General features: G+C 35.3%; 1 protein-coding gene across 2 annotated transcripts in view; it reads right to left on the bottom strand.

The window, feature by feature from the left end:
• STK3 (serine/threonine kinase 3) overlaps nucleotides 1–26059 on the bottom strand; it is a 294976-nt gene that overhangs the window by 44479 nt on the left and 224438 nt on the right. For both annotated transcript variants that reach the window (XM_005655350.3, XM_021089060.1), the window contains one exon: nucleotides 19615–19790. In XM_005655350.3, coding sequence (XP_005655407.3) covers nucleotides 19615–19790 — 176 coding nt within the window. The remainder of the gene's footprint in view (nucleotides 1–19614; nucleotides 19791–26059) is intronic.

Here is a 26059-nt window from a genome sequence, read left to right as displayed (position 1 = left end):
ATGAATCTAATTACATTAAAATTAAGAACTTCTGACCAAAGCAGTTGTGAGTCCTGGTGACTTAGCCAAAGCCTTCTACAGCATCTCAAAACTCCATTCCGGAGAACATGCTGATTACATATCAAGGGTCCCATGCTGTTTTCAATATGATACAGATAATGAATTTTTTTTTTAAGGATGGAAAAATCAAAGTCTGAATGATTATTTTACACATAATAAAATGTCAGTGGAGGGAACTCGTGCCATCAAAAAACACTGCAGAGTAAAAAAACAAGCCACAAAATGGGAGAAGTATTTGTAGCAATATAACTAAAATAAAACAAAACAAACAATATCCAGAAGATATAAACAGCTCCTAAAAAGCAGTAAGACAGTAACCCTGACAGAAAACTAAAAGACTTGAACAGGCACTTCACAAAAGACGAAATTACAATGGCCAAACCCCATGAGAACCACATGAAACTATATTCAATCCCATTAGCGAAGAGGGAAATATGAACTAAAACTACAATGAAATACCATTTGACAGTCACTAGATTAGTAAAAACTGAAAATCTGGTAACAGTGAATTAATGACAGTACTGAGCAATGGGAACTTGTACTGTAAACTGGTACACCCACCTTGGAAAATAATTAGGCATAACCTAGTAAAGTTGAAGATGCAAATACCCTACTGTTTAGCAATTTCTAATGCTCATAGTAAAATAATGAAATTCTTGCACTTGTTTTCTGGGAAATATGTAAAAAATGTTCATAACAGCATTGACTGTAATAGCTAAAAATGAGTCAATACAGAATGGACACAGGAAAACATGGGAGAGAAATATACTTAATGGAATACTATATGGTAGTAAAAATGCATTTCGTGCACTAAAATGGCTAATCCTCAAAAAGTATACCATAAAGCAAAAGAAATCACAGAAGCATATACGAAATACAATTCCATCTATACAACGTTCAAAATCAGCAAGACCAAATAATATATTATTTAGGAATATACACTTTTTGTGACCAAGTAGTATTCCATTGTATTACATGTGTCTGTGTATAAATCAATATTCATATATATGTGTATATATATATGTATATATATTACATACCCCCCAACACATTTTCTTTACCCCTTCATCTGCTGATGGACACTTAGGTCGCCTCCATATCTTGGCTTTGTAAATAAAGCTGCTATGAACACTGGGGTGCATGTAATTTCTCAAATTAGTGTTTTCATTTTCTTCAGACATATACCTGGCAGTGAAACTGCTGGATCATATGGTAGTTCTAGTTTTAGTTTTCTTTGAGGAACCTCCATACTGTTTTCCATAGTGGCTGTACCAATTTACATTCCCATCAACAGTGCACAAAGTAGATGGACCTAGAGGTTATTACACTTAGTGAAATAAGTTAGAAAGAGAAAGACAAATACTGTGTTATCAGTTATATGTGGAATCTAAAAAAACAGACAAATGTATATAACAAAATAGAACAGACTCACAGATAGAGCAAACTGATGGTTACCTGTAGGGAGAGGGAAGGAGGGAAGGGCAAGGTAGGGGTAGGGGATTAAGAGATAAAAACTACTATATTGGAGTTCCCATTGTGGCTCAGTGGTTAATGAATCTGACCAGGAATTCGGGTTCGATCCCTGGCCTTGCTCAGTGGGTTAAGGATCTGGTGTTGCCATGAGCTGTGGTGTAGGTTGCAGACAAGGCTCGGACCTGGCGTTGCTGTGGCTGTGGTGCAGGCCGGCGGCTACAGCTCTGATTCGACCCCTAGCCTGGGAACCTCCATAGGGCACAGGTGTGACCCTAGAAAAGACAAAAAGACAAAAAGACAAAAAAAAAAAAAAAAAAAAAAAAAAGAGAGAGAGAGATAGAAACTACTATATATAAAATAAATAATCAACAAGGATATATTGTATAGCATTGTATATTGTGTTATTTTGTAATAACTCTAAGTGGACTATAATCTATGAAAATATTGAATCACTATGTTGTACATCTGAAACTAATACAATATTGTAAATTAATAATACTTTAACAGAAAATTTTTAAAAAGATTAACAGATATACAAATAAAAAAAAGAGGATATATACCTGATTGGTAAGACTACAAAGAACAGGAATAATTACTACAAAAGCAAGAATAGTGGATACTGCTATGGGAAGGTGAGGGGATGCACACGGGGTTTCTAAGAAACTCTAATTTATATTGCTTAACCTAAGTGGTGGGTATTTGGGCATGTGTATAACTATTCTTTATTTACATAATGTTTGGTGCAAAAATTTAAGAGTATGAACACAAATAAAGGAATTATAAAAGGTAAAGGTAGAGACAAATATAAATCAAAGCAAAAGGAAATATGTAAATGTAATTTATGCATGCTGTCTTGGGTCAAATATTTTAAAATGCCTCATACCTTGACGAAAAGGAGCATAATTTACAGAAGCAGAGTGTATATATTTTCCCTCTTTATGATAAAAAATTTCAACTATCCACAGAAAAGTTAAAATAGCAGTACAATGAACACACCCATATACCCTCTGCTTTGCTTCGACAATGGTTAACATCTTACTCTATTTGTCTATTACTTGTTTTCTAAGCATACACATGTTTTATCCTGAACCACTGGAAAGTTTATGGAGAATATCAGGGTACTTCATATCTAAATACTTCAGATGCATTTTCTGAGAATAAGGACATTTCCCTACATTACCATACGCTACTATTGTGCCCCCCCCAAATGAACAAGATTATAAAATCACCTAATATCAGGGACTGTATAGCTTTTGAAGAACAGAAAACCTGGGAAACATACAATAATAAGCCTAATTGAAACATTACCCATAATAATCACTGAATAACCCGAGGAAATAAATGTTTATTTGCTTAAAAAAATAAGTTTATTACCTATGGATTAACATGGATGAAGCCAAACTTCCCAAACATATACAGTTATCAGGTTTTTAAAATAAAAATCCCTCAGTGTGTGGTTTGACATTAGAATGGAATATTTGAAATTAGAACTGTCCAGAAAAACTCAAGCTGTGTGGTCACTATACACAGACTACAAAGAGATCAGGGTGGTTCAGTTACCAGGTAGGTTTAAGTGAGAACATGTGAGGAAGCTGACATCCAGAGGTAAAATAAGTGTGAAGATTGACCCCTCTGTGCAAGATGAACTAGGCCCTTAGGGCAAAACTATACATGCATCACAACTGATTTATATATATATATAGTTATAATATACATATATTACATAATATGTAATACATAATAATGTAATATAATATATATAATAGATTTCACTGCCCTTGTAAGGTCCTGAAAAATCCACTTAAAAATATTTTATTTCAAACTTCAAATTATATCTATGCTGCTTTAAGAACTACTTGACATTACCTATTATTACAGCTTGTAAATTCCTAAGTTGACGAGATATTCTGGTCATCATGCTACTGTAATCACACATCTAGCAGAAAGCTAAAAAAAATACTGCATGATTCCATTTATATACAATGCTAATAAGATAAGCAGACCTATAGAGACAGAGAGTAGATAACTGGTTGCTAGGGACAGAGGGGAGGGAGATATATGGGGAAAATGAGGAGTGACTGCTAATAAGTACAGGTTTCTTTGGGGGGTGATGAAAATATTCTAAAATCAATTGTAGTGACAGTTACAAAACTGTCTCTATACTAAAGAAAAAAACCCAATCGACTGTACATTTCAAACAGGCGAATTGTATGCTAAGTGAATTATATCTCAATAAAGCTGTTATAAAATAAAAATAGCTGTGGCTGATTACACTTTAGATTAATAGAAGAACGACATAATTTAGGGAAAAGATTATGGGAAAAAGAATTTAAAATAAAATTCTAACAATTTTGGACTAAGAATTATTACCATAATTTGACAGGAATTAAAGTAAGCAAAATTATTAGTACACATATTGTAAAAGGTTTTCCTAATATTTTAACCATATGGTCTTTTAAGATGCAAAAAAAATTAGGAAAGGTCAAGTTAAAAAATAATGATGTATTCTTACATGCTTTATAAAATAAACAAACGCACAGGGAAACTGATCTAAAAAATAAAAAGCTTCCTAAAACGCATCCCAAATTTGCCCAATCAAGTCTTTTCCTAATCATCTACCTTAGACTTTTTTTAATCTAAGAAGATTGCTTTAATGATCTAATCTGCTAGAGGTTCAGCATATGATGAAAGAGAACTTTCAGAAAGTAAAATAATTATGGGAACAAAAACCCTTTTCTTCTCACCTGGAAAAAAATATGCTTTGACAGGATTAAATGGCAATTTCTTAGGCTGTTCTCCAAGATTTTCTTAGGCACTCTTAAGGTTGACATATCAATGCAAATTTTACTTTATTTTCAAATCTTGCAAAAATAACACATGTAAATTCATGCTCATAATAATTTCAAATAGAGGTCTGTGTGCATGCAAATGTATTGTTCATTTAACAAGTCTAGAATCATAGCATTAAATACTTAGGCTGTTTTATATAAGGTACATTGTGAACCTTGTATTCACTTAGATGACTATCATGCAGATTATTAACAGGTTATTATTAATAGTATATGCAGAACATGGAAAATATTAATAGGGTTAACACTGAGTTAGAATGAGCTATTCTTCATTTTTTGAGACTTACTTATATGGTTTAAATATAAATTAATATTTAATTTTTTTTTTTTTTTGCTGCACCACAGCACACAGAAGTTCCTGGGCCAGGGATCAAACCCGTGCCACAGCTGTGACCCAAGCCATAGCAGTGATGTTGGATTCTAACCCACTGAGCCACCAGGAAACACCAATATTTAATGATTTAGTTTTAACTTTTTTCTAGAGTAACATACCGACAATTAAACCTCCTTTGTAGCTTTTAATGTCTCACTTATTCAGCAAAAGTATCTTAAGCACCCTCTGTGTGCCGTTTCACCTTCCTTTACAAACGAATTCAGTCAAGGGATCCATCCACCTCTTAAACATCCCTATGTTATGATCTGCTCTTCCCACCTCACTCAGAATAAAGAGCACACTTTATCTATTATGTGGCTGTGAGCTTTAAAGTCTAACCTAGTCATCTGGTTTGCCACCTAGTCAAATCAGATGCTTGCCAAACTGAAGCAAACAACACTGCACCCACCCACCAACTGCCAGCAACTTTATTAAACTTAAATAACTAATTACTTATGAGATGAACTAGAAATTTGACATGTTTACTATCAGTCGGTTTGGCGCTTTTCTGTTCAAATGTGAATTCTGGCTGTAACATACTTGCTTTAAGTATTTTGTATAAATTATTATTATTATTATTATTTTTTTTTTTTGTCTTTTTTGCTATTTCTTGGGCCGCTCCTGCGGCATATGGAGGTTCCCAGGCTAGGGGTCTAATCGGAGCTGCAGCCACAGGCCTACGCCAGAGCCACAGCAACGCGGGATCCGAGCCGCTTCTGCAACCTACACCACAGCTCACAGCTGAGCAAGGGCAGGGACCAAACCCGCAACCTCATGGTTCCTAGTCGGATTTGTTAACCACTGTGCCACGACGGGAACTCCAATTTTGTATAAATTATTAACAGTTCAAAAGGATACTAGTTCATAGTACCATTGATAGCACAGGAATAAGTCTTAAAACGACTTAGACTTTATTAACAGTTTTGCTTTTTAAATCCTGATGTTACAGGGGCTAAAAAAAGGAGTCTGTGCAAGAGGGCTAGGAAACATGAGGCCCTTTGACGTGGTAAAATTTTTTCTAATTATTTGCAAAACTGAATAAGAAATTCGAAGGAGAAAAATAGCACATATAACTGTCTTCTGACACAGACAAATATAAGACTTGCATATTTGTGATGTGTCCGTGGACTAGGAATTAAGTTGTATTTGACCGCTAAATAATATTTAATAGGAAGCAGCATAAGAAAATGGCATCTAATGTCCCTGTTAATCCTTTCATTATAGAAATTCATTATGAATTAGAATGAGTATGAAGATCATTCTTTCACTTTGCCAGTTTTTTCTCTGATTTTTCAATATTTGTATGTAACCTGGTATAATCCTGTCACCAATAATGACACGACTCACTTTAAAGCCTAGTGCTTAATCTTTTTTTAAATTTATTTTAGGTTACTATTTAATAAAATACCTTGATATTCAGTCCTATAAAATTTTAAAGCAGAGGTCTTGAAAGTAGAATACTAGAAATACTAATTAATAGTAATGAAAACAAAAATTTATGAATAAAATCTAGTGAGACAAGACTTTACCTTGTCATATGTGTTGAATTTGAATTACTTCAGAGGCAATATCTAGTAATTTGATATTTACATATCTTACAACTTTTAAAATATAACAATATAAGATAATTTCAAAAATATGAAGTAGCTATTGCATACTTTGTACACGATTATTTTTACTAGAGATACAAAAATTTAAATGAAATGTCATTTTATTCTAAAAATCAAAAAGAGAATAAAAATACATACATAGTCATGCTTAAGTGTTTTTGAACATTTTCCCTTAAAGGAAAACTAATTGATGCCATCCTAAATACAAGAGAACAAATATATTTAGTAAATCAATATGAAATTGAGTTAAAGGACGAACTGGTATGTTTTTTGAATGCCTTCTCTTACAGTGCTACATTTCTTTTTAGAATTTATAATAAATTAAAACAATAGCTTCCTAGAGTTCCTGCCGTGGCTCAGTGATTAACGAACCACACTAGCATTTGTGAGGACGCGGGTTCAATCCCTGGACTTGCTAAGTAGGTTAAGGACCCGGAGTTGCCCTGAGCTGTGGTGTAGGTTGCAGAAGCTGCTCGGATCCTGTATTGCTATAGCCTTGGCATAGGCTAGTGGCTACAGCTCCGATTCTACCCGTAGCCTGGGAACCTCCATATGCTGTAGGTATGGCCCTTAAAAGACAAAAAACAATAAAAAACAAACAAACAAACAAACAAAAAAACAACAGCTTCCTAAAAGTAATTCAGGGAACTACATGGGTGTATAAATACAATGTACTTTACCCTGGAAATGTACTACCAATCTGAACATATAGAACTCAGAACCTGGAATAGAAAAGTACAATAGTTTCCAAAGTACTTGCATGGCTGTTAGAAGATGGTTTGATTCGATACTTATTTTAAATATTTATAAAACAGGTTTTCCCTAAATTACAAAATAAAGATGACTTTAGAAGGATATTCATTTAACTTAGAGAGTGTGCATTAAATTGTTTCAGCAACTATACTGATATAAATGATACTGATTTTTTTTAATGTTCTAGTATGAAACAGAAACTGGAATGAAAAGTTTCATAAGTATATTTTTCCCCATAAGCATATTTTAAAACAGGCTTTATCTTTTTAAATGCATGTGATTTTTTTTAACCTTTCAGAATAATAACCATAAATGGGAGATGATGGTGTTTGGCCTGAATTTTTCTAAGCTCCTTTGCATGAATTCTGCTTATTTTCATAGCTAAACATGTTCCCTCACAAGGAAACAGGAGAGTCAGTGATGTTCTATTACTGGAAAAGGAATAATTTTTTTTTTTTTTTTTTTTTTTTTTTTTTTTTTTTGGTCTTTGTAGGGCTGTCCCCGCTGCATATGGAGGTTCCCTGGCTAGGGGTCCATTCGGAGCTGTTGCTGCTGGCCTATGCCAGAGCCACAGCAATGCCAGATCAAGCCGCATCTGTGACCTACTCCACAGCTCACAGCAACGCCAGATCCTTAACCCACTGAGCGAGGCCAGGGATCGAACCCACAACCTCATGCTTCCTAGACGATTCGTTTCTGCTGTACTATGACGGGACCTCCTGGAAAAGGAATTTGAACTGGTGCAACAGTAGCTCATTTCTGAAAAAGGGCTCAGTGATAAAGGGAGGCAAGATAAGACTATGACCTCAGGAAAACCACACATATAGTCCACATGAAGGTCTCCACCTTAGCAGAGACATTCTACAGCAGTTAGAACCAGAATATGTCAGAACAGGACCCATCATCTTCAGATGAGCAGGTTCAGATGATGAGTTCTGCCTCTTCTATCCTTCCTCCCTGCTCTTACCCTCTTCCCATCCACTGCCAATCTCTCTAAGGGACAGACCCAGGAGAGGAGAAAGCACGCCAATTGTCTTAAACTGCTTAGGTGGCCTGCCCTGAGATGCAGGGTAGGGAATGATCAGGTGAGATTTAAATCACATTTGAGGTTAAATTTTTAAACTAGTCAGACTTTTAACTAACCAAAAGTGACCGGAAAATTGTAGCACTCATTCAAAGGCCATAGTTAAGGGACAGAGAAGGGAGATTAGTGAGTGCATCCACTGTTCAAAGTAGGTTTGGGGAAAAGACACTTCAGGTTTGTTCCCAATGAGTTGTAACTGTTTAAAAAGTGCTTACATTTTAAAATGTACCAGCATGAATCCTGGTACCAGGATGAATCCTTAAAGAGCTAATAATAAAACACTTGGCAGCTGAAAGTATTCTTTAAATTCAAATATAAGCTGATATACCCAATTAGGAAAAAAAGTTGGGGGGGGGACAATGTTAGCCATGGTAAATTCTCAAGTGACAGCTGTTATTTGCCGCCTTAATTTTGGTTCAACTTAAATCCAAGGCTAAATGTTATAGTTTGCATTTACTAACACCAAACTCCCTGTCCATCCCACTCCCTCCCCAGACCCCCTTGGCAACCACAAGCCTGCTCTCTAGGTCTGTGAGTCTGTTTCTGTTCTGTAGATAGGTTCATTTAAGGATAAGCAATGAGGTGTTGCTGTACAGCACAAGCAACTTTATCCAATTTCTTGGGATAGACCATGATGGAAGATAATATAAGAAAAAGAATGTACATATATGTCTGACTAGGTCACTTTGCTGTACAGCAGATATTGGCACAACATTGTAAATTAATTATACTTTAATAAAAATAAATTCAAAAAATTAAAAAAAAATAAACCCAAGGCTAGATAAAGCCAATCTCCTCTGCTCATTGCTCCTTCTCTGTCCACCTTAAGTTTGGGATTCTCTAGAAATCTACTTCCGGTAACTCTCCTTACTTAAAGGCTCTGTAAAGGGTGATCTTATGTACTCTAAGCCAAATATTCCCAAATCCATGGTTTCAGCCTGTACTTACAACTATCTAGTGGATTTGCATGTCTTTCAGACATTACAAACTTAATACATCCCCAACAGAACTAATTAGCTCAGCTTTCACATCTAACCTCCAAAACCTGTTTTTTTCCCTCCTTTTGTTCTGTACCTCAAACAATGGCAACACTCTGTCAATCTATTCTCTAAATCAGAAAACTTCTTCATTCTACTCCCCTATATACAACTGGTTATCATATCCAGATGATTCTTAAACCTAGATGATCTCATATCTAATCTCTCTAAATTCCACTATTTTTGTCTAAATCCACTTTGTCAATTTCAACAGTTTTTAATCCTGTCTTGGGGCTCCAAGCTATTCAAATCCTGTGTGTGCTTCACCTGACACTAAAAAACAAAGAGTTACTTTGCTGATAAGAACTCTGCACTAGTTATCCACTGCCCACAGAATTAAGGATCAATACATGCTGGAAGCCTCAGCTTGGCAGTATAACCTAGGTTGCTCTCAAATAATACCCAATATTACTCTGTCCAGTAGACACTGTCTCCTTTAGAACTGTTCTTTAGAACAGCTGAAGTGTGCAGAAAAGCCTTCTGTGTTGCTGGCTAAGGTAACTCACTTTGGATCCTGCACCTTTGCCTGTTCCATGTGTGAAGCCCTACTTTATTCCAATGGTCTTCATAGTTTTGCTTCTACCCTCAGTTTGGGTTCAATGCCATGATTTACCCATCTCTTATTTTCTTGATTTCAGGTTCAAGCTACCTCTTCACTGAAGGCTTAACAACTGCGTAATTGTTAAGTAGTACAGGACAAACTCTAAGGTCATGTTTCTTGAGTTCAAATTTTGGCTCTGCTGTCTAGAAGCTATATAACCGTGACGACTGAACTTAAACTCTCTATGCCTTAGTTTCCTCAGTTATTTAAAAAAAAAAAAAAAAAAGATTGGGAGAGGGATAACAATAGTACCTTCTATGACGGATCATTTTCAGGAAAGTGCTTTGAAATGTATTCAGCACACAATAAACTCTCAACATTTACTAGCTACTGTTTCTACTAATAACTCTCCAGAAGCAAAAAGAGAGGAAAAATTCGGAGCAGTAAAATTATACGTGTAGACAAAATTGCACATACAACTTTCAACTTAAAGAACTGCCTAGTTAGAAAAACAATTTCAGATGCTAAAATTTTAAACTTACTGCAGGATCCTATGGTATGTCACAGCAAAATGTAGCATAGTACCCAACTGAAAGAAGCCTTAGATAAGAGAAGAAAGAGAGTAGAAATGATATAGATAAGGAAGAAATTTTACAGGTGACGGCAACTACTGTAATATACAGAAAGAAGCTCAAAGTTGACCAAGTTCTGGAAAATGCTTAAAAAATGACAACAAAAGGTGATTCTTTTTTTTTTTTTTTTGGACATCTAAAGATCTATTGTTAAATGATGACTACTGCACTGGCAAAGGTTGGATAATTTATTAATTTCGGTTATTTAAAGAATATTTTTCTGGAAGATCATGCCCATAATTCTATAATAAAGGAAAATGGAAACATAGATTTTGTTTGCAGGCAGTTGTAATTCACTGATTTCTGTAAATCAAGGGGTAACTTCACTGTACCTTGTTTCTATTGTGCCTTATACGATGCTTACAAGGCAAAGGTCTTTCAATGCTCAGTCAGGGTAAGAATGATTAAATATTTAAAATCAAAGTAGGGCAATTTCAGGAATTTTGTACCATCACTGAAGTTCTAATAAGTTAAAGACAGTAAATTTCTTTTCATCAAATAATATAATCATGAAAATGACTGTAATTGTTTTAGATCTTTTTTCCACAGCAATGATAGTCCACAACTGACTACTCATTTCATCTGACTAGTTAGTAAAAGCGTACGGCTGATTATTAGCTTTTTATATACTTACACATTTGTAGCCATGACTTTTTTTTTTTTTTTTTTTTTTTTTTTTTTTTTTTTTTTTTTTATGGCCGCAGCATATGGAAGTTCCCGGGACAGGGACTGAATCTGAGCCACAGCTGCAACCTAAGCTGTGGCAGCACTGGATCCTTTGACCCATTGCACCAGGCCAGGAATCAAACCTGTACCACTGCAGTGACTCAAGCTGCTGTAGTTGGATTCCTAACCCACTGCACCATGGCAGGAACTCCCTAGCCTTGACTATTATGTAGCTTAATTTGCATTCTCATATTAAGATAGAGAGCTAAAAACTAAACTGAAGGCTGGTGGAATTATAATGTGCTACTCTAACCCAGATTACTGAGACTTTTATTAGACACCTTAATAAAGAACAGTTTTAATTACATCAGTATACTGCATATCAAATTTAACATGTACCATTACTTAATTAATGAAGGAAAAAAAAGGGAAAAGTGTTCCTTTGTGAAGAACCATGAAAATGTGTCTTAAAAATAAATCTATACAATTAAGAAATCTCTATACCAATTTTTTTTTTTTTAAACCTGCTACACATGTTAGTTTGAAATGCTCTTTCACTTATCTCTGTAAGCTCTGTATATATTTCTGGGAAGATGTTTTTAGTACTGATGGACAAAAATTACAAAATAAAACTAGTTTGTTTGATTGTTTGTTTTTCTGTTTAGGCCTGCACCTGGGGCATATGCAAGTTTCCAGGCTAGGGGTCAAACTGGAGCTGCAGCTGCCAGCCTACACCACAGCCATGGCAACATGGGATCCGAGTCATATTTGTGACCTATGCCACAGTTTGCAGTAACGCTGGATCCTTAACCCACTGAGGGAGGCCAACTCAAACCCCCATCCTTATGGACACTATGTTGGGTTCTTAACCTGTTGAGTCACAACAGGAACTCCAAAACTAGTTTGCTTTTGAATCAAGACAATTAGGCTTTCTATTTAAAAAAAAGATGTAATTTACTGGAATATCCTTTAACTGGAAGGATCCAACCTAACTAAAAGTTTTATACTGTAATAAGTGAGAGATAGAATGGGAAAAGGTTGCCAACCTAATGTCAGGACAGGAGAGAAAGATGTATCAATTTAGCCTAATAGACCCAAAAAGAACTGTGTACCTCCAACTGTGAAGGACATATATCAGGCAGTAAGATGGAATCAGTTATGGAAAGGGTTCTGACACTAAACTACTATGTATATTCTGAAAACCCAAGTTATATATATAAGAACAAAAATAGTTTCAGATTTAAATAAATTTCATTTATAACAGTTAAAGGAAAAAAAGGACTTATCTAACTTTAATCAATCCTAACAACTTATTTGAAGTCTAATGATTTAGGTAGGAAGTAAACACTATAAGGACATCAGCCTTAAATTAAAAGGCAACACATTATATTGTCCACTCTGTGATTCTAAATCCCACTATTGGTTCTTATATCTCTTTTGATGTAATCACCAAACAGTCCCCGTTGCTTACTGACTAAACACTCAGAATAAGATTACGAACAAAAAGTGTACTTAGTCAAAATAACGTCCTTGGACATCAACATTCGTCATAACATATGCTTAGAGTACAATATCTTTGTTTTAAGATGTAAGATAGCCAATTTTTCGACACAATCTTCTGGATAAATGACATTTTTAAAAGAATAAATTACTACAAGGAAAGTTTATGTTTTTTAGAATTCGTTTTGGTAAGCCATTCTTCTTTTTGCCATGTACTTTAAACATCTTAATAAATTCCAACATGGTGACAAGAAACCATACACTGCACCTGTGCTTTCTATCTTAATTAACCTAATAAGTATAGCCTGCTCACTCTAATTTGTAAAGGTAATGATGATATAGTGAGCTTTAACTTAAGGCATTCATTATCTGAATAAGCAGAATTAGCTTTATGTTTCAGGTAATCTTGCTTAGATACAACCACCAAATAAAAATTTCTAAAATCATGGAAGCCTTTAACAGCATATTTAGGAATAAATAAGAAGCCAAAATGCTCATTTTACCTTAGGTGGCCAAATGGATTACATTATACAAAGAACAAAGCAGCAGTTTAGAGACACTAAAGTTTTCCCTTTCTTTAACTACTATAAAATGGATTAAATTCAGCTTAGCTATCCAGTGACTAGTAACATTTTTTCCTCTATTTCTCTTTGAAGAAGGCCCTCCTTTCAAAACAAAGGTTATGACTTTTTAAAATGCCTCAGTAGATTGGTCAAAATCTTATAAAAATTCTACATGGACCTAGACAATCACACGCTACAACTGTGCACACACCACACCATCTGTGCAGTACAATTGCCAGCACAGATTTCGTGAGCTGGCAAAGGACTGCAATAGTCAAGAATTCTGAAAGTATTTCAAAGTGCAGGGTTCTCATTAATTTTAATTTCCTGTTGGCTCTATAAAGAGTGAGGAGTGAAAGCGCAATGTGCTACATACGCTCAAGTTCATGCCACATGTACACCTGTAATCATAAACTCTTACCCACGGCTATCCACTAAAGCATTTGAGATTTTGTGTTTATTTCTTCTTTACCCTAGAAGAAATAAATCTGAAATATCTAGTTATCTTTTTATACTTTGTTAGTACTCCTGCAAACATCTGGAAATACTTGACAATAATCATTTAATTAATGCAAAGCTAATCGATGACAATATGCTTAAATACTTCACTCAACTGAAGTGGTTTCCTCAGTCCACACAACGAGGGAATGAGAAGAACAAGAAGTTCTTTGACTAAGGAGTGCACTGCAAGGGAAACTGAGCCAACATCCCTTTAAAGAGCGAAAGCATTATCTGTATTTAAGTAGAGAAAGCAGATGGTAACACACTGCTACACTGGTAAAAACTGGCTGCTGCTGCTGGCTTCAGTTTTTAACTCCAGGCTTCCTACAGGGCTTTCCAAAGGGCTGGAGTTGCTACAAGTGTTTGCCTGGGCTCTTATACTCCACCACTGTCTCCACTTTATTACCCTCCAAAGCCGCTGGCTGCTCTAGCAAGGTGAAAGGATGTTGAGAAAGAAACTTTCCTCCAGAATAAGTGACCATTCCTAAAATGCCCTTGTGGCTCCTGCAGCAGGCTTGGTACTTTCTCCAGGTTTCCTGCTTTCTCCATTTTGCAGCAGTGAGGTTTATTGTGCTTTGTTTTTTCTTCCTCCTGTTACCATACCAACTTGCCAATCTAGAGTCAGAAGTAGAACTTCATATATAAAAAAAAAAAAAAAAATCAGGGAAGTTCAAGGCAAATTTGAACTTAAAGGAGAGGACTTTTTTCCCTTTCTGTCACAGTCACTCAGACTGTTTCTCCAGTGCTGTCCTGGAGGATTTCTACATCCCTTAGCTCAAAAGGAACAATACAAGTTGAATATTTAAGAATCAGAGTAATCAAAAAATGTTAACTTATATTTCAGTTTGAGTCAAAAACAAAAAAATAATTGATTTACCTAATTCCTCTTAGAGTAGTAATTACATGTCAATCTGATTCTTTTTTTAAACTTTGGAACCAATGTGCTGGGTTAACAGATGGTTTTTAAAGTTTTTGTTCTTATTCCAAAATCTTTATGTTACCCAAAATATATTGATTTAAGTATGAATGATAGTGTAGTTTCTGCAAAACATGATCTACATGCTCTTCATTTAACACTAAACAATCTGGATGCGAAGGCTGTTTGGAAATAATTCTAACAAAAACTGAAACATTAGACTAGTGCTATAATAAACAGATTTGCCTTTTACATTTGTTTTGGAAATCTTCAGAGTCTAGCCACACCCTAAACAGACCCCTTTTTTTCAGTAGAGTTAAAATAATTGGTTCAGTTAGCCCAAATATATTTTATCCTATCTTTATACTATCCTCAAGTTGGTGAAATCACAAATTAATTATCTTATTACATCCAGGAACATAAGATGAAACAGTCAGCTCATAGAAAATCCAAAAGACAAATGCTAAATAAAATATACAAATTATGCTGCATACAGGCTTTAAGATAAAGAATGCTTCCTGTTCTGCACATCTGTCTAGCAGGTGTCTCTCTGAATAAGTTTTGTCCTTTAGGAATCTGTTTTGAATATAGCAAAAAACAACGAAGTATTCTCTCTCACTTTTCTTTTTTGAAACCTCTTTCTCTCAAGGCAGAAGGAGAAGCCTTCCCATATCCTGGAAATGGGGTCAAAATGACTTGGGTTAGTTTTAAGCAATTTCTAGTTAATAGACAAAGGAATCATAAAATCAAGTTCTTTTGGAAGATATCCTTGAGATAACTCATAAAGAAGGAAGAAAACACATAAACCTCAGCACACTTTACACTTTGATGAGTCACATTTTTCACATTCTATATCCAATGTATGAGGAAACGAATAAGGCCAGATTTCCCTTATCACTACCAGCTGGTGTCTTAAGTGGAAATCTGTCTTTGCTTCTAGTCCATTTCCTTACTTTGTAAACAAAGTAGTCCATCAAACCCTTTACACTTTGCCCCGCCTCTGCTTCCTCTTTTCCTGCTCTCCTTTAGCCCCTCTTACACACTTTTTGTCTTTTACCACACTCACTACTACTCCAGCCATTCTTTATCCATCTGCTGGCAACCCTTTCCTTATTCATCTCTTGCTTACTCCAACTTACATCCCTTCAATAGCTATTAAAACATTCTTCTCTTTCTTCAAAGTGATGAGAGGGTAGAGCAGTTGCAGCTGACAGGTGTAGTAAATGTTGGCGAAGGAAGAATTCCTGCTCTAGTCACTCCATCCCCCTTCCTTCTCCCCTTTTAAAGCTACATGACCTGCTTAAGTCAGAAAAGAAGTAACTCTGCAAAAATTACATCCAGCCATATGATCCCTTGGAGCCTCTTTCCAGCTGTGTGGACATTTTCCTTCTTAAAAAAAAAAAATTTACCTTCTATTATTTAGTACTTCATCGTAACCCAAAACAGTATTCTTTAATCTAGTAAGTAAGCTATTTCTGTTGATTAACCTCTCTGGTGTCTCCTACATCTATCCTTGTTTTTTGTTGTTTGTCTCGTCTTCATTTTATTACTATATTATTTCAAGTCTGTTTCACATAACTGATTTCCCCTACCTCTAGTCTGTCTTTTTCTTAATGGAGTATAGTTGATTTATAATCTAGTGTTAGTTTCAGGTGTACAGCTAAGTGATTCAGATTTATATATATATATATATATATATATATATATATATATATATATATAAACATACACTCTTTTCTCTTAGTTATTACAATATTGCAATATAATATTTATGTATAACTATATACTATTTTTTTTAACTGCAGTATTATATGTAACTTAAACTCCAGCATTTTAACTGTTTTTTAAGTGTTACAGTTCAGTGGCATTTTTCATCTTGCAAAACTGAAATACTGCGCCCCTCAAACAATAACTCCCTATTCCCCCACCCCCCAGCACCTGGCAACTACCATTCTATTTTCTGTTTCTATGAGCTTGACTACTCTAGGTACCGCATATACGTGGAAGTGCACAGTGTTTGTCCTTTAGTGATTAATTTATCTGTTCATCCATCCCTGGACACTTAGGTTGCTTCTGCCTTTTGGTAATTGTCAATAACATTGCCATGAACATGGATGTACAGATATCTGTCCAAGCTTCTGGGTATACACCCAGAATTGGAATTGCGGGATCACACAATAATCCATGTTTACTTTCTTTCTGAGGAAAGCCGTACTGTCTTGCACAGCTGTACCACTTTACAGTCCCACCTTCAGTGCACAAGGAAGGGCTCCAGTTGCTCCACATCCTCACCAATGCTTGTTATTTTCTCTGTGTATGTGTGTTTATACGACGGGTGTGATATGGTATCTCCTGGTTTTGATTTGTTTCCCTAATACTTAGTGATATGGAACACCTCTGCATTTGTTTATTGGCCACTTGTGTATCTTCTCCGGAGAAACATTTATTTGAGTACTTTGACCATTTTAAAATCAGGTTGCTTGTATTTTGTTGTTGAGTTACAGGAGTTCTTTATATATCCTAGATGCTAACCCCTTATCAGATACAGGATTTACAAATGTTCTCCCATTCTGTGCGTTGACTTTTCACTCTGCTTATAATATACAAACATTTTAATTTTTATGCTTTTGGTGCCATATCTAAAAAATCACTACCAAATCCAAGGACATGAAGCTTTTCCTCTATGTTTTTTTAGGAGGTTTATAGCTATCATTCTTATGTTTGGTTAGATCCTTGATTTATTTTGAGTTAACTTTTGTTTATCATGTAAGGTAAGGGCTCAAATTCATTCTTATGCATGTGAATATCCAGTTTTCCTAGCATCATTTGTTGACAAGACTATTCTTTCCTCATTGAATGGTCTCAGCAACCTTGCTGAAAATCATGTGACTATATATGTGATGGTTTATTTCTGGGCTTTCTATTCTATTCCATCTGTCTACATGGCAGTTTGTTTTGATTACTGTAGCTTTGTAGCAAGTTTTGAAATCAGAAACAATAAGACCTTCAGCTTCATTTCTCTTTTTCAACATTGTTTTAATTATTCTAGTCCCTTGAAGTCCCATATGAATTTTAGATGGAATTTTCTATTTCTGCAAAAAACAACACTGGGGTTTTAATAGAGATTACACTGAACCTGCAAATTGTCTTGGACAATACTGACATCTTAATAATATTAAGTCTTCCAATCCATAAACATGAAATGTCATTCCATGTATTGGTATATTCTTCAATTTCTTTCAGCAATGTTTTGTAGTTTTCAGTGCACATGTCTGTCACCTCGTTGGTTAAGATTCCTAGGCTCTCAATCTTTCTGAAGATATTGTAAATCGAGAGGTCTTGCAACTTCTCCTACTCCCTTCTTGGAAGGCAGCTACTATAACTTAAACTTCCAGGCCTCCCTGATAGGGTCACATGGCCTGGCTAAATGTTAGCACGACTGCCAGACACATGAGCGATTTTAAGAGGAATCATTCCGCTCCTGTCATGAGTAACTTTAGAGAGATCATTCGGCTCCAGCCAAGATGCCAGATGATTACAGCCACTTGAGAGACTGAAGGTAAGACCAGCAGAAGAACCATTCAGCTGATCTTTGTCAAAATGCTTACCCAAAATTGTGAGCAAATAAAATAGTTACTTTAAGCCCCTAAATTTTGGGAGTGGCAGCAAAGACTAACTGAAACAGAATTAAATCATTTTATTTGCTATTTCTTAACTATGATAATTTATTCATTACTTCGTAGCTCATTTCAAACTGTTTCCCAATGACGATTATGATTTATTCTGAGTCAAGACAGAGTTCTTTGATGCTAAGTATTCTACATTATTCATCATTTTCATAGATGATTTAAAGCTTGAATGTCAGCATTCTAAATGATTTATATTTTTTTAAAGAGGAGATAGTATAAAATGAAATATTACTAGAACTATAGAAATACAGATTTTACTTTTTTAATTTTTAACCTCAGAATTGAAATAGTAAGGAGATATTACAATTAGTGTTTTCAGACTAACCTATGCCACTGCTATTGCTACTATTTGCTAGCAACTAGTAATAAATTTATTGAGGATAGATTTTGAAACTTTATTATCTGATTATTTAAAAACTTAAATAATAACATTATTTAGAAGAAAAGTATTTTAACACGAAAAATATTTAAAATCCCAAAGCATGAGGCATGATGAACAAGCAAAATGGCTTAATAGTACTAAAAAATGTTAAAGATATAGATATATTTGAACTTTCATTTACTTATACATAAATGTACTTATTAACAAACAGTTATAAAAACTGTAGTTATTTTATATGAAAAAAGCTTACAGAATAACAGGCAAAAGTAAATGCTATTTAATACATGCTAGAGCAAGAATTTACTCCATAAAAATTTCTACTCCGTTAAAGAACTCACTTTAAGAATTTACTCTCTCAAGTTGTGAAAAGAACTGCTTTAGAATTGTTTATCTGTATTACATGCATTCTTTAAAAGAAATAGAGAGTAAGGAGCAGTGCAGAAGGAATAAAGAGAAAAATGGAACAAGAGGCAGCAAGGCACAGTTTTGTACTGAAGTTTATATTCCTAACTAGACATAGAATAGAACTATTATTTCTGACAAACCAAGTGGAATTAACATTCAAGTAGAAACTATTTCAGTTAACTTTCCAAGACGAAGCAAATTCCTCAAAGTCTATGTCACAAATCCCTCTGCATCATTTGTTTAGGAAACTGAATTTTCAGACTGTCATAAGTATCTCATATTTTCATTATTAAAAACATCTTTTGAAATAGCTGTCATTTTAGTTTTAGAGCCCTAAGTACTTCTTTAAATTTGGTCTATAATTTATTTAACCATAAGCAATTATTTACATTTCTCTGCACTTGCTCTATAAGCAAACTACAATTTCACCACCCTTTACCCAAATATATGGTAATATACTGAATATTAATACACAGTCTGTAATTTTATACAGACACCCACCCACACAACCCAGGCATCTCAATGGAATAACTAAATAGAGAAGGAGAAAATATATATGGGAGAATTAAAATGTACTTACAAAGTCAAAGTCTCCATCTTGAGGAACTTTCCAGTTGTCAGGGAAAACATTTTTGGACACAGGGAAGGGTTCATGCATGTTCTGACTACAGTTTTCATGACTCTTATTCTTGAAGTCCTGTTTATCAAAGTACTCCATGAAAGACGGTCTTTGTACTTGTGGTGAGGTTGCGTTTCCTTAGATAAACAAAGAACATAAGGAGGGTATAAGTTCTATGAGTTAAAGAACTATGATTTTTATCAAAGTATGATTTTTTAATTAATCAATATAGTGCATTTGCATTGGTCAGAGAGAAGACCAACATGACCAATTTAATGAAAACCAAAGTAAAATAAGAATGAAAGAACAAAAATATCCAAGTCAAATAAAAATTCACCTAATGATTAGGCAGAGATCCATAAGATTCTTAGATGGTAGAAACATTTCAGCGTTTTGGCAGAATCATTATCATAATTTTATTAAAAAATCACTTCAAATATATTTGAAATTTGTTACACAAAGTAAAAATCTGAAACTTTTTTTTTAAACATTAAAGCCTACACCGTTATCATCATTGTGCACCAGTATCAGCTATAAGAAGTTAGAGGAACTTACCCAGGTTCCTCCTGTATCCCTTTGAAATGCTTCCTCACAGTCTTTCTAGCTGATTCTACCTCCTCCCAGACTCCCATGGTTTCACCTGTCATATTTATATCTGCGACCCCTAACTCTATTTCTCCAGCCCAGACCTTGCTCCTAGGTTCTGTATCTGACCTTCCCACTGCTAATTATTAGACTAGAGGTGAACTAGAGTTACCTTGAACTTGCCAGCTATAAAGCTAAATTCAAGATCTTTCCCTTCAAATGCACTGCGTCTCCACATGCTCTTTGTCTGTTAAAGTCAACATTATTTACTCAAGTCCCCAAAGTGACTGAGAATTAACCCATACTCTCTTTTCACATCAAACCAAACTGATCACTGGGTTTTTTTCTTTTCTTTCTTTTTTTTTTTTTTTTTTTAATGCTACTTCTCTATTCACTGCTGCTGTTGTCTTAGTTTAGCTTCTAACCATTTTTTTTTGCCTGGGCCACTGGAGCACCCTCCAAACTGGTCTCCCTGCTTCCTCTCAGTTTTGATTTTGGTTGTACTGTCAACATAGTACAACATAGACCTTTCTAAAGGCAAACCAAACCCTGTCTTTCTTCTGTTTGGAATTTTTCAATGGCTCCTCATTTTCTATACTGAATGATTAAAGTAGAAAATAAACATTTGGAATAACTAGGTTTTTCCAGGGAGTCTCTCTCTCTCTTTTTTTTTTTTTTTCTGCTTTTTTAGAGCTGCACCCACGGCACATGGAAGTTCCCAGGCCAGGGGCTCAACTGGAGCTACAGCTGCTGGCCTACGCCACAGCAACACAAGATCCTAGCTGTGTCGTCGTCGAGCTATACCACAGCTCATGACAATGCCAGAGTCTTAACCCATTGACCAAGGTCAGGTATCGAACCTGTGACCTCATGGATACTAGTCAGATTCATTTCCATTGCGCCACAATGGGAACTCTTTCAGTGATTTTCAAACTGGATTCTTCAAAGCCCTACAGTTCTCCCTCCCCCAAAAAAGTCCTAAGAGACCACCACAAAGGTATTTCTCCATACAGTTCTCCAGACAATAAGTTAGCTACCTTCTTTTTTAAAAAGGTCCTGTGATAGGAGGTATACTTCCCCACAAGAAAGCCTGCTGGGCAACTCTAAACTACAAAAAGTGTTTCTAATGTGAACCTGAAGTCTGTCCCTTTGTAATTTACACTCATGTTCAAATTAATTCCTCTTTCATATACTAGTTCTTCAAATATCTGAAGACAGATAATGGCTCCTGTTTCAGTTATCTTTTTCAGGTGAAACAGCCTCACCTCAGTTCCTTTCACCTGACATGTTTTTCAGACTCATTATCACCTACTTTACTTGCCTGTGGAGACATTCCAATCTCTCCATGATCCTCTAAATTAGATATAATATTGCTAATAGTGACTTGGCTAATTCAGAATGCATTTGTAATAGTACTAAGTAGCTTAAACTATAGTTAGTATTATGACAACTAAGTAACACTGTCAGCTGGGGATGAGCTATAAGCTAATTTTGGTCAAATGAATACAATGCTAAAACCCCTTGTTTTACTCTTTAGGAATATAGGATGAAACTGAATTAATGCCCACTGAAAGTGATGCGTCAGAGTGATAGAATTCTTTTTTTCTTTCTTTTCTTCTTCTTTTTTTTGTTGTTGTCTTTTTAGGGCTGCACCTGCAGAGTATGGAGGTTCCACGGCTAGGGGTTGAATCCGAGCTATAGCTGCCGGCCTACACCATAGCCACAGCAATGCGGGATCCGAGCTGTGTCTGCAACCTACACCACAGCTCATGGCAACACTGAATCCCCCTTAACGCACCGAGCAACGCCGGGGATCGAAACTGTGTCTTCATGGATGCTAGTCAGATTCGTTTCTACTGAGCCACGACAGGAACTTCTGGAATTCTTTAGATTGAAAGGATGGGATGAAGGAGATGGAGCTGTCAGGTAAACATCCTATCTGGGATGATTGTAACGGCATTACTTATTCATTTAAAAACATTTCATTTCATGGGACTTAAAGTCACATAATTTTCCCTATCGAAACAAAGTTTTTATAGACATCACATTATGTGTTTTAAAAAAATTATGGTAAAATACACATAAAGTTTACCATATTAACCATTTAAAAATGCTGTACTCAATTTGGTAGTGTTAAGTATATTTACCCTGTTGTGTAACCAATCTCCAGAACTCTTCTTTTTTTTAAATTTATATTTATTTTTAATGGAAGTATAGGTGATGTACAATATGTTACAGGTGTACAATATAGTGATACACTATTTTTAAAGGTTATACTCTATAGTTACTGTAAAATATTGACCATATACTCTGTGTTGTACAATGTATCTTCGTAACTTATTTTATACCTAATAGTTTGCACTCTTAATCCCCTACTCCTATTTTGCCTCTCCCCACTGGTAACCACTAGTTTGTTCTCTATGAGTCTGCTTCCTTTTTGTTATAGTCACTAGTTTGTTGTATTTTTAAAATTCCACACATAAGCGATATCATACGTCTTTCTCTGCCTCACTCATTTCATTTAGCATAATGCCCAAGTTCATCCATGTTACTACAAATGATGGAATTTTTCTTTTTTTATGGCTAAGTAATATTCCATTGAGTGAGTGTGTGTGTGTGTGTGTGTGTGTGTGTGTGCCACATCTTCTTTATCCACCTATCTAGTGATGGACATTTAGTTTGCTTCTGTATCTTGGTAAATGTAAATAAAGCTGCTATGAACATTGGGGTGCATGTATCTTTTTGAGTTAGAGGGTTTTTTTATGCAATGGAACTGCTGGGTCATATGGTAGTTCTGTTTGTACTTTTTTTTTTTTTTTTCAGCTATTTCTTGGGCTGCTCCTGTGGCATATTGAGGTTCCCAGGCTAGGGGTCGAATCGGAGCTGTAGTCACTGGCCTACGTCAGAGCCACAGCAACGCGGGATCCGAGCCACGTCTGCAACCTACACCACAGCTCACGGCAATGCTGGATCATTAACCCACTGAGCAAGGGCAGGGACTGAACCCGCAACCTCATGGTTCCTAGTCGGATTCGTTAACCACTGTGCCACGATGGGAACTCCTGTTTGTACTTTTTTGAGATACTGTCATACTGTTTCCCAGTATGGAGGAACTGTGGAAGGGTTCCCTTTTCTTCACACCCTCACCAACATCTGTTATTTGTGTTCCCTTTGCTTTTTAGGGCTGCACTTGTGGCATATGTAAGTTCCCACACTAGGGGTTGAATCCAAGCTACAGCTGCCAGCCTGTGCCACAGCCACATCAATGTGGGATCTGAGCCAGGTCTGTGACCTACACCACAGCTCATGGCAACGCCCAATCCTTAACTCACTGAGCAAGGCCAGGGATTGAACCTGTGATCTCATGGATCCTAGTTGGGTTCGTTACCACTGAGCCACAATGGGAACTTCCTATTTGTGTTCTTTTTGATGATAGCCATTCTGACAAGTGTGAGGTGGTATCTCCTTGTAGCTTTGAATTGCATTTCCCTGATGATTAGCAATATTGAACATTCTTTCATGTGCCTGTTGGCCATCTGCATTTCCTTTTTGGAAAATGTCTATTCAGTTCTTCTGTCCATTTTTTTTCATTTTTTTTTGACATTGAGTTGTATGAGCTGTTTATATGTTTGATATTATCCCTTATTAGTCATATCACTTGCAAAATAAATATCCTCTCCCATTCATTAGGGTGTCTTTTCATTTTGTCAATGGTTTCTTTTGCTGTGCAAAAACTTTTAAGCTTATTAAGTCCTGTTTATTTTTGCTTTTATTTCCTTTGCTTTAGGAGATGGATCCAAAAAAAGTATTTCTATAATTTATTTATGTCAAAGAGTGTACTGCCCATATTTTCCACTAGGAGTTTTATAGTATCTGCTCTTACATTTAGGTTGTTAATCCATTTTAAGTTTATTTTTGTATATAGTGTTAGAGAGTGTTCTATGTTCATTATTTTAAATGTAGCTGTCCAGTTTTCCCAGCACCACTTATTCAAAAGACTGTCTTTTGTGTTTCCAAATAAATTTTAAAATTATTTGTTCTAGTTCCAGAACTCTTTTCAACATGCAAAACTGAAACTCTATATCTTTTAAACAACTACTCTGTGTTTTCCCCTCCCTACCAGCCCCAGAAACCACCATTCCACTTTCTGTCTCTATGAATCTATTTTAGATATTCCATGTAAGTGGAATCATATAGTATTTGCCCTCTGGTGACTGGTTTGTTTCACATCTTCAGGACAAGCTCATCCCTGTTGTAGCATATGTCAGAATTTCCTTCTTTTGCAAGACTAGATAATATTTATTGTAGATATATACTCTATTTTCTTATTGTATGTATATACTCTATTTTCTTTACCCATTCATCTGTCAATGGACCCCAGGTTCCCTCCATCTTTTGGCTATTGTGAATAATGATGCTATGAACATGGATCGCTGCTGATGTTATGTTTTTAAAGTTAACTATTCTTTTTAGTTAATCAAGTTTTTCTCTATATAGCTCCTTATTTGCAAGTGATGCTATTTTTAAACACCTACACAGAGGCCTTTTTCATTTTCTTATGGATGTTTTGATGGTTGAGCCTAATCACAGATCAAGTGAATCATTACAATATAAGGAAATGTCAGTAATAAAATTATTACCAAAAGTGCTTTATTTTTTATTTTTCACACTATGAAATTTATCTTTTAAATGTGTTTCTGTCTTTACTTTTTCATTAAGCTTTAAGTTCCCTAATGCAGGAACCCAAATCCTTTACGCAAATATTTTCATATGTAAGATAACTCTGATCATCAATAAGTGTTTTTTGACTGCCCACACAGATGTTCAATATTTGTGGCCATGAGGATGAGTTATGTCCATGAGGATGAGTTAATGAGATGGTATGTGGTTTTGCAACATCACACTTTTGAATTAGTAGCGACTAGTATTTCATTACAGCAACTAACTGTGTATTGATAATAATAAATTTGAGAAATCACTGCGACGACTATAATTTTTGCAATGATCTGTCCCTTGTAGGGGAAAAAAAACCCTGATATTTAGAATATGCATGGATTAATGGAAAAATAGTAAAAAGATTATCAACATAGTTGTTTATCTAAAGACTCATTTTCTAATAAAGTTGCTCAGCTTTTAGAAGACTTGAAAAAAAGTGTGACAAAGATATCTGGGACCCAGACGGTACTCACTGAAAGGATACTGAGACATTCCATCAAAATTAAAATAGTATAAAAGACCAATATTCCTAATAAACCTTCAGAACTTAGAACACTCTCATATCCTACACACTAAACCCATGAAGAAGTCACTCCTTAGGGAGAGTTTATTATGATAACAGCCAAAGCTGCCTTTAGCTTTCCCATCAGAACAAACTTTACTGGTATGTTGGAAATGAACAAAATATATGAGAGAGGTAAAATATTTTAATGATCAATAAATACGATATACAGATTTTGAGTTTATGGTATTTTACCTGCAACTTTCTTCCCTAAAATCTCTTATTTTTAAAAAGAGAAACTGGCTAAATTAACAAGGTTACATTACTGCCATTCCATTTACATTTTCAACAGGTTTTAAGAACCTGTTGATTTGACTCCAGGCCTCATCGTTACAAGACATCTTTCTCTAGCTTCAGAATTGAAATTTGGTTCCTATGGCAACATTTCCATTGCAAAATAGAGTCCAAGAATTTAACTTAAATTATTCTCCATGTCAGCCCTTTTTATGAGCATAAGTAATATTACAAGTGTAGCTCAACACATTTTCGATGAAATCACTCAGTAAATCAAATCAGGAGTTCCCGTCGTGGCGCAGTGGTTAA

Source organism: Sus scrofa, chromosome 4 (genome assembly GCF_000003025.6).
Source record: "Sus scrofa isolate TJ Tabasco breed Duroc chromosome 4, Sscrofa11.1, whole genome shotgun sequence".
In the NCBI taxonomy this organism is placed as follows: domain Eukaryota; kingdom Metazoa; phylum Chordata; class Mammalia; order Artiodactyla; family Suidae; genus Sus; species Sus scrofa.
Note: the sequence above shows the minus strand (reverse complement) of the source record. Positions and strands in the feature narration are given on the sequence as shown.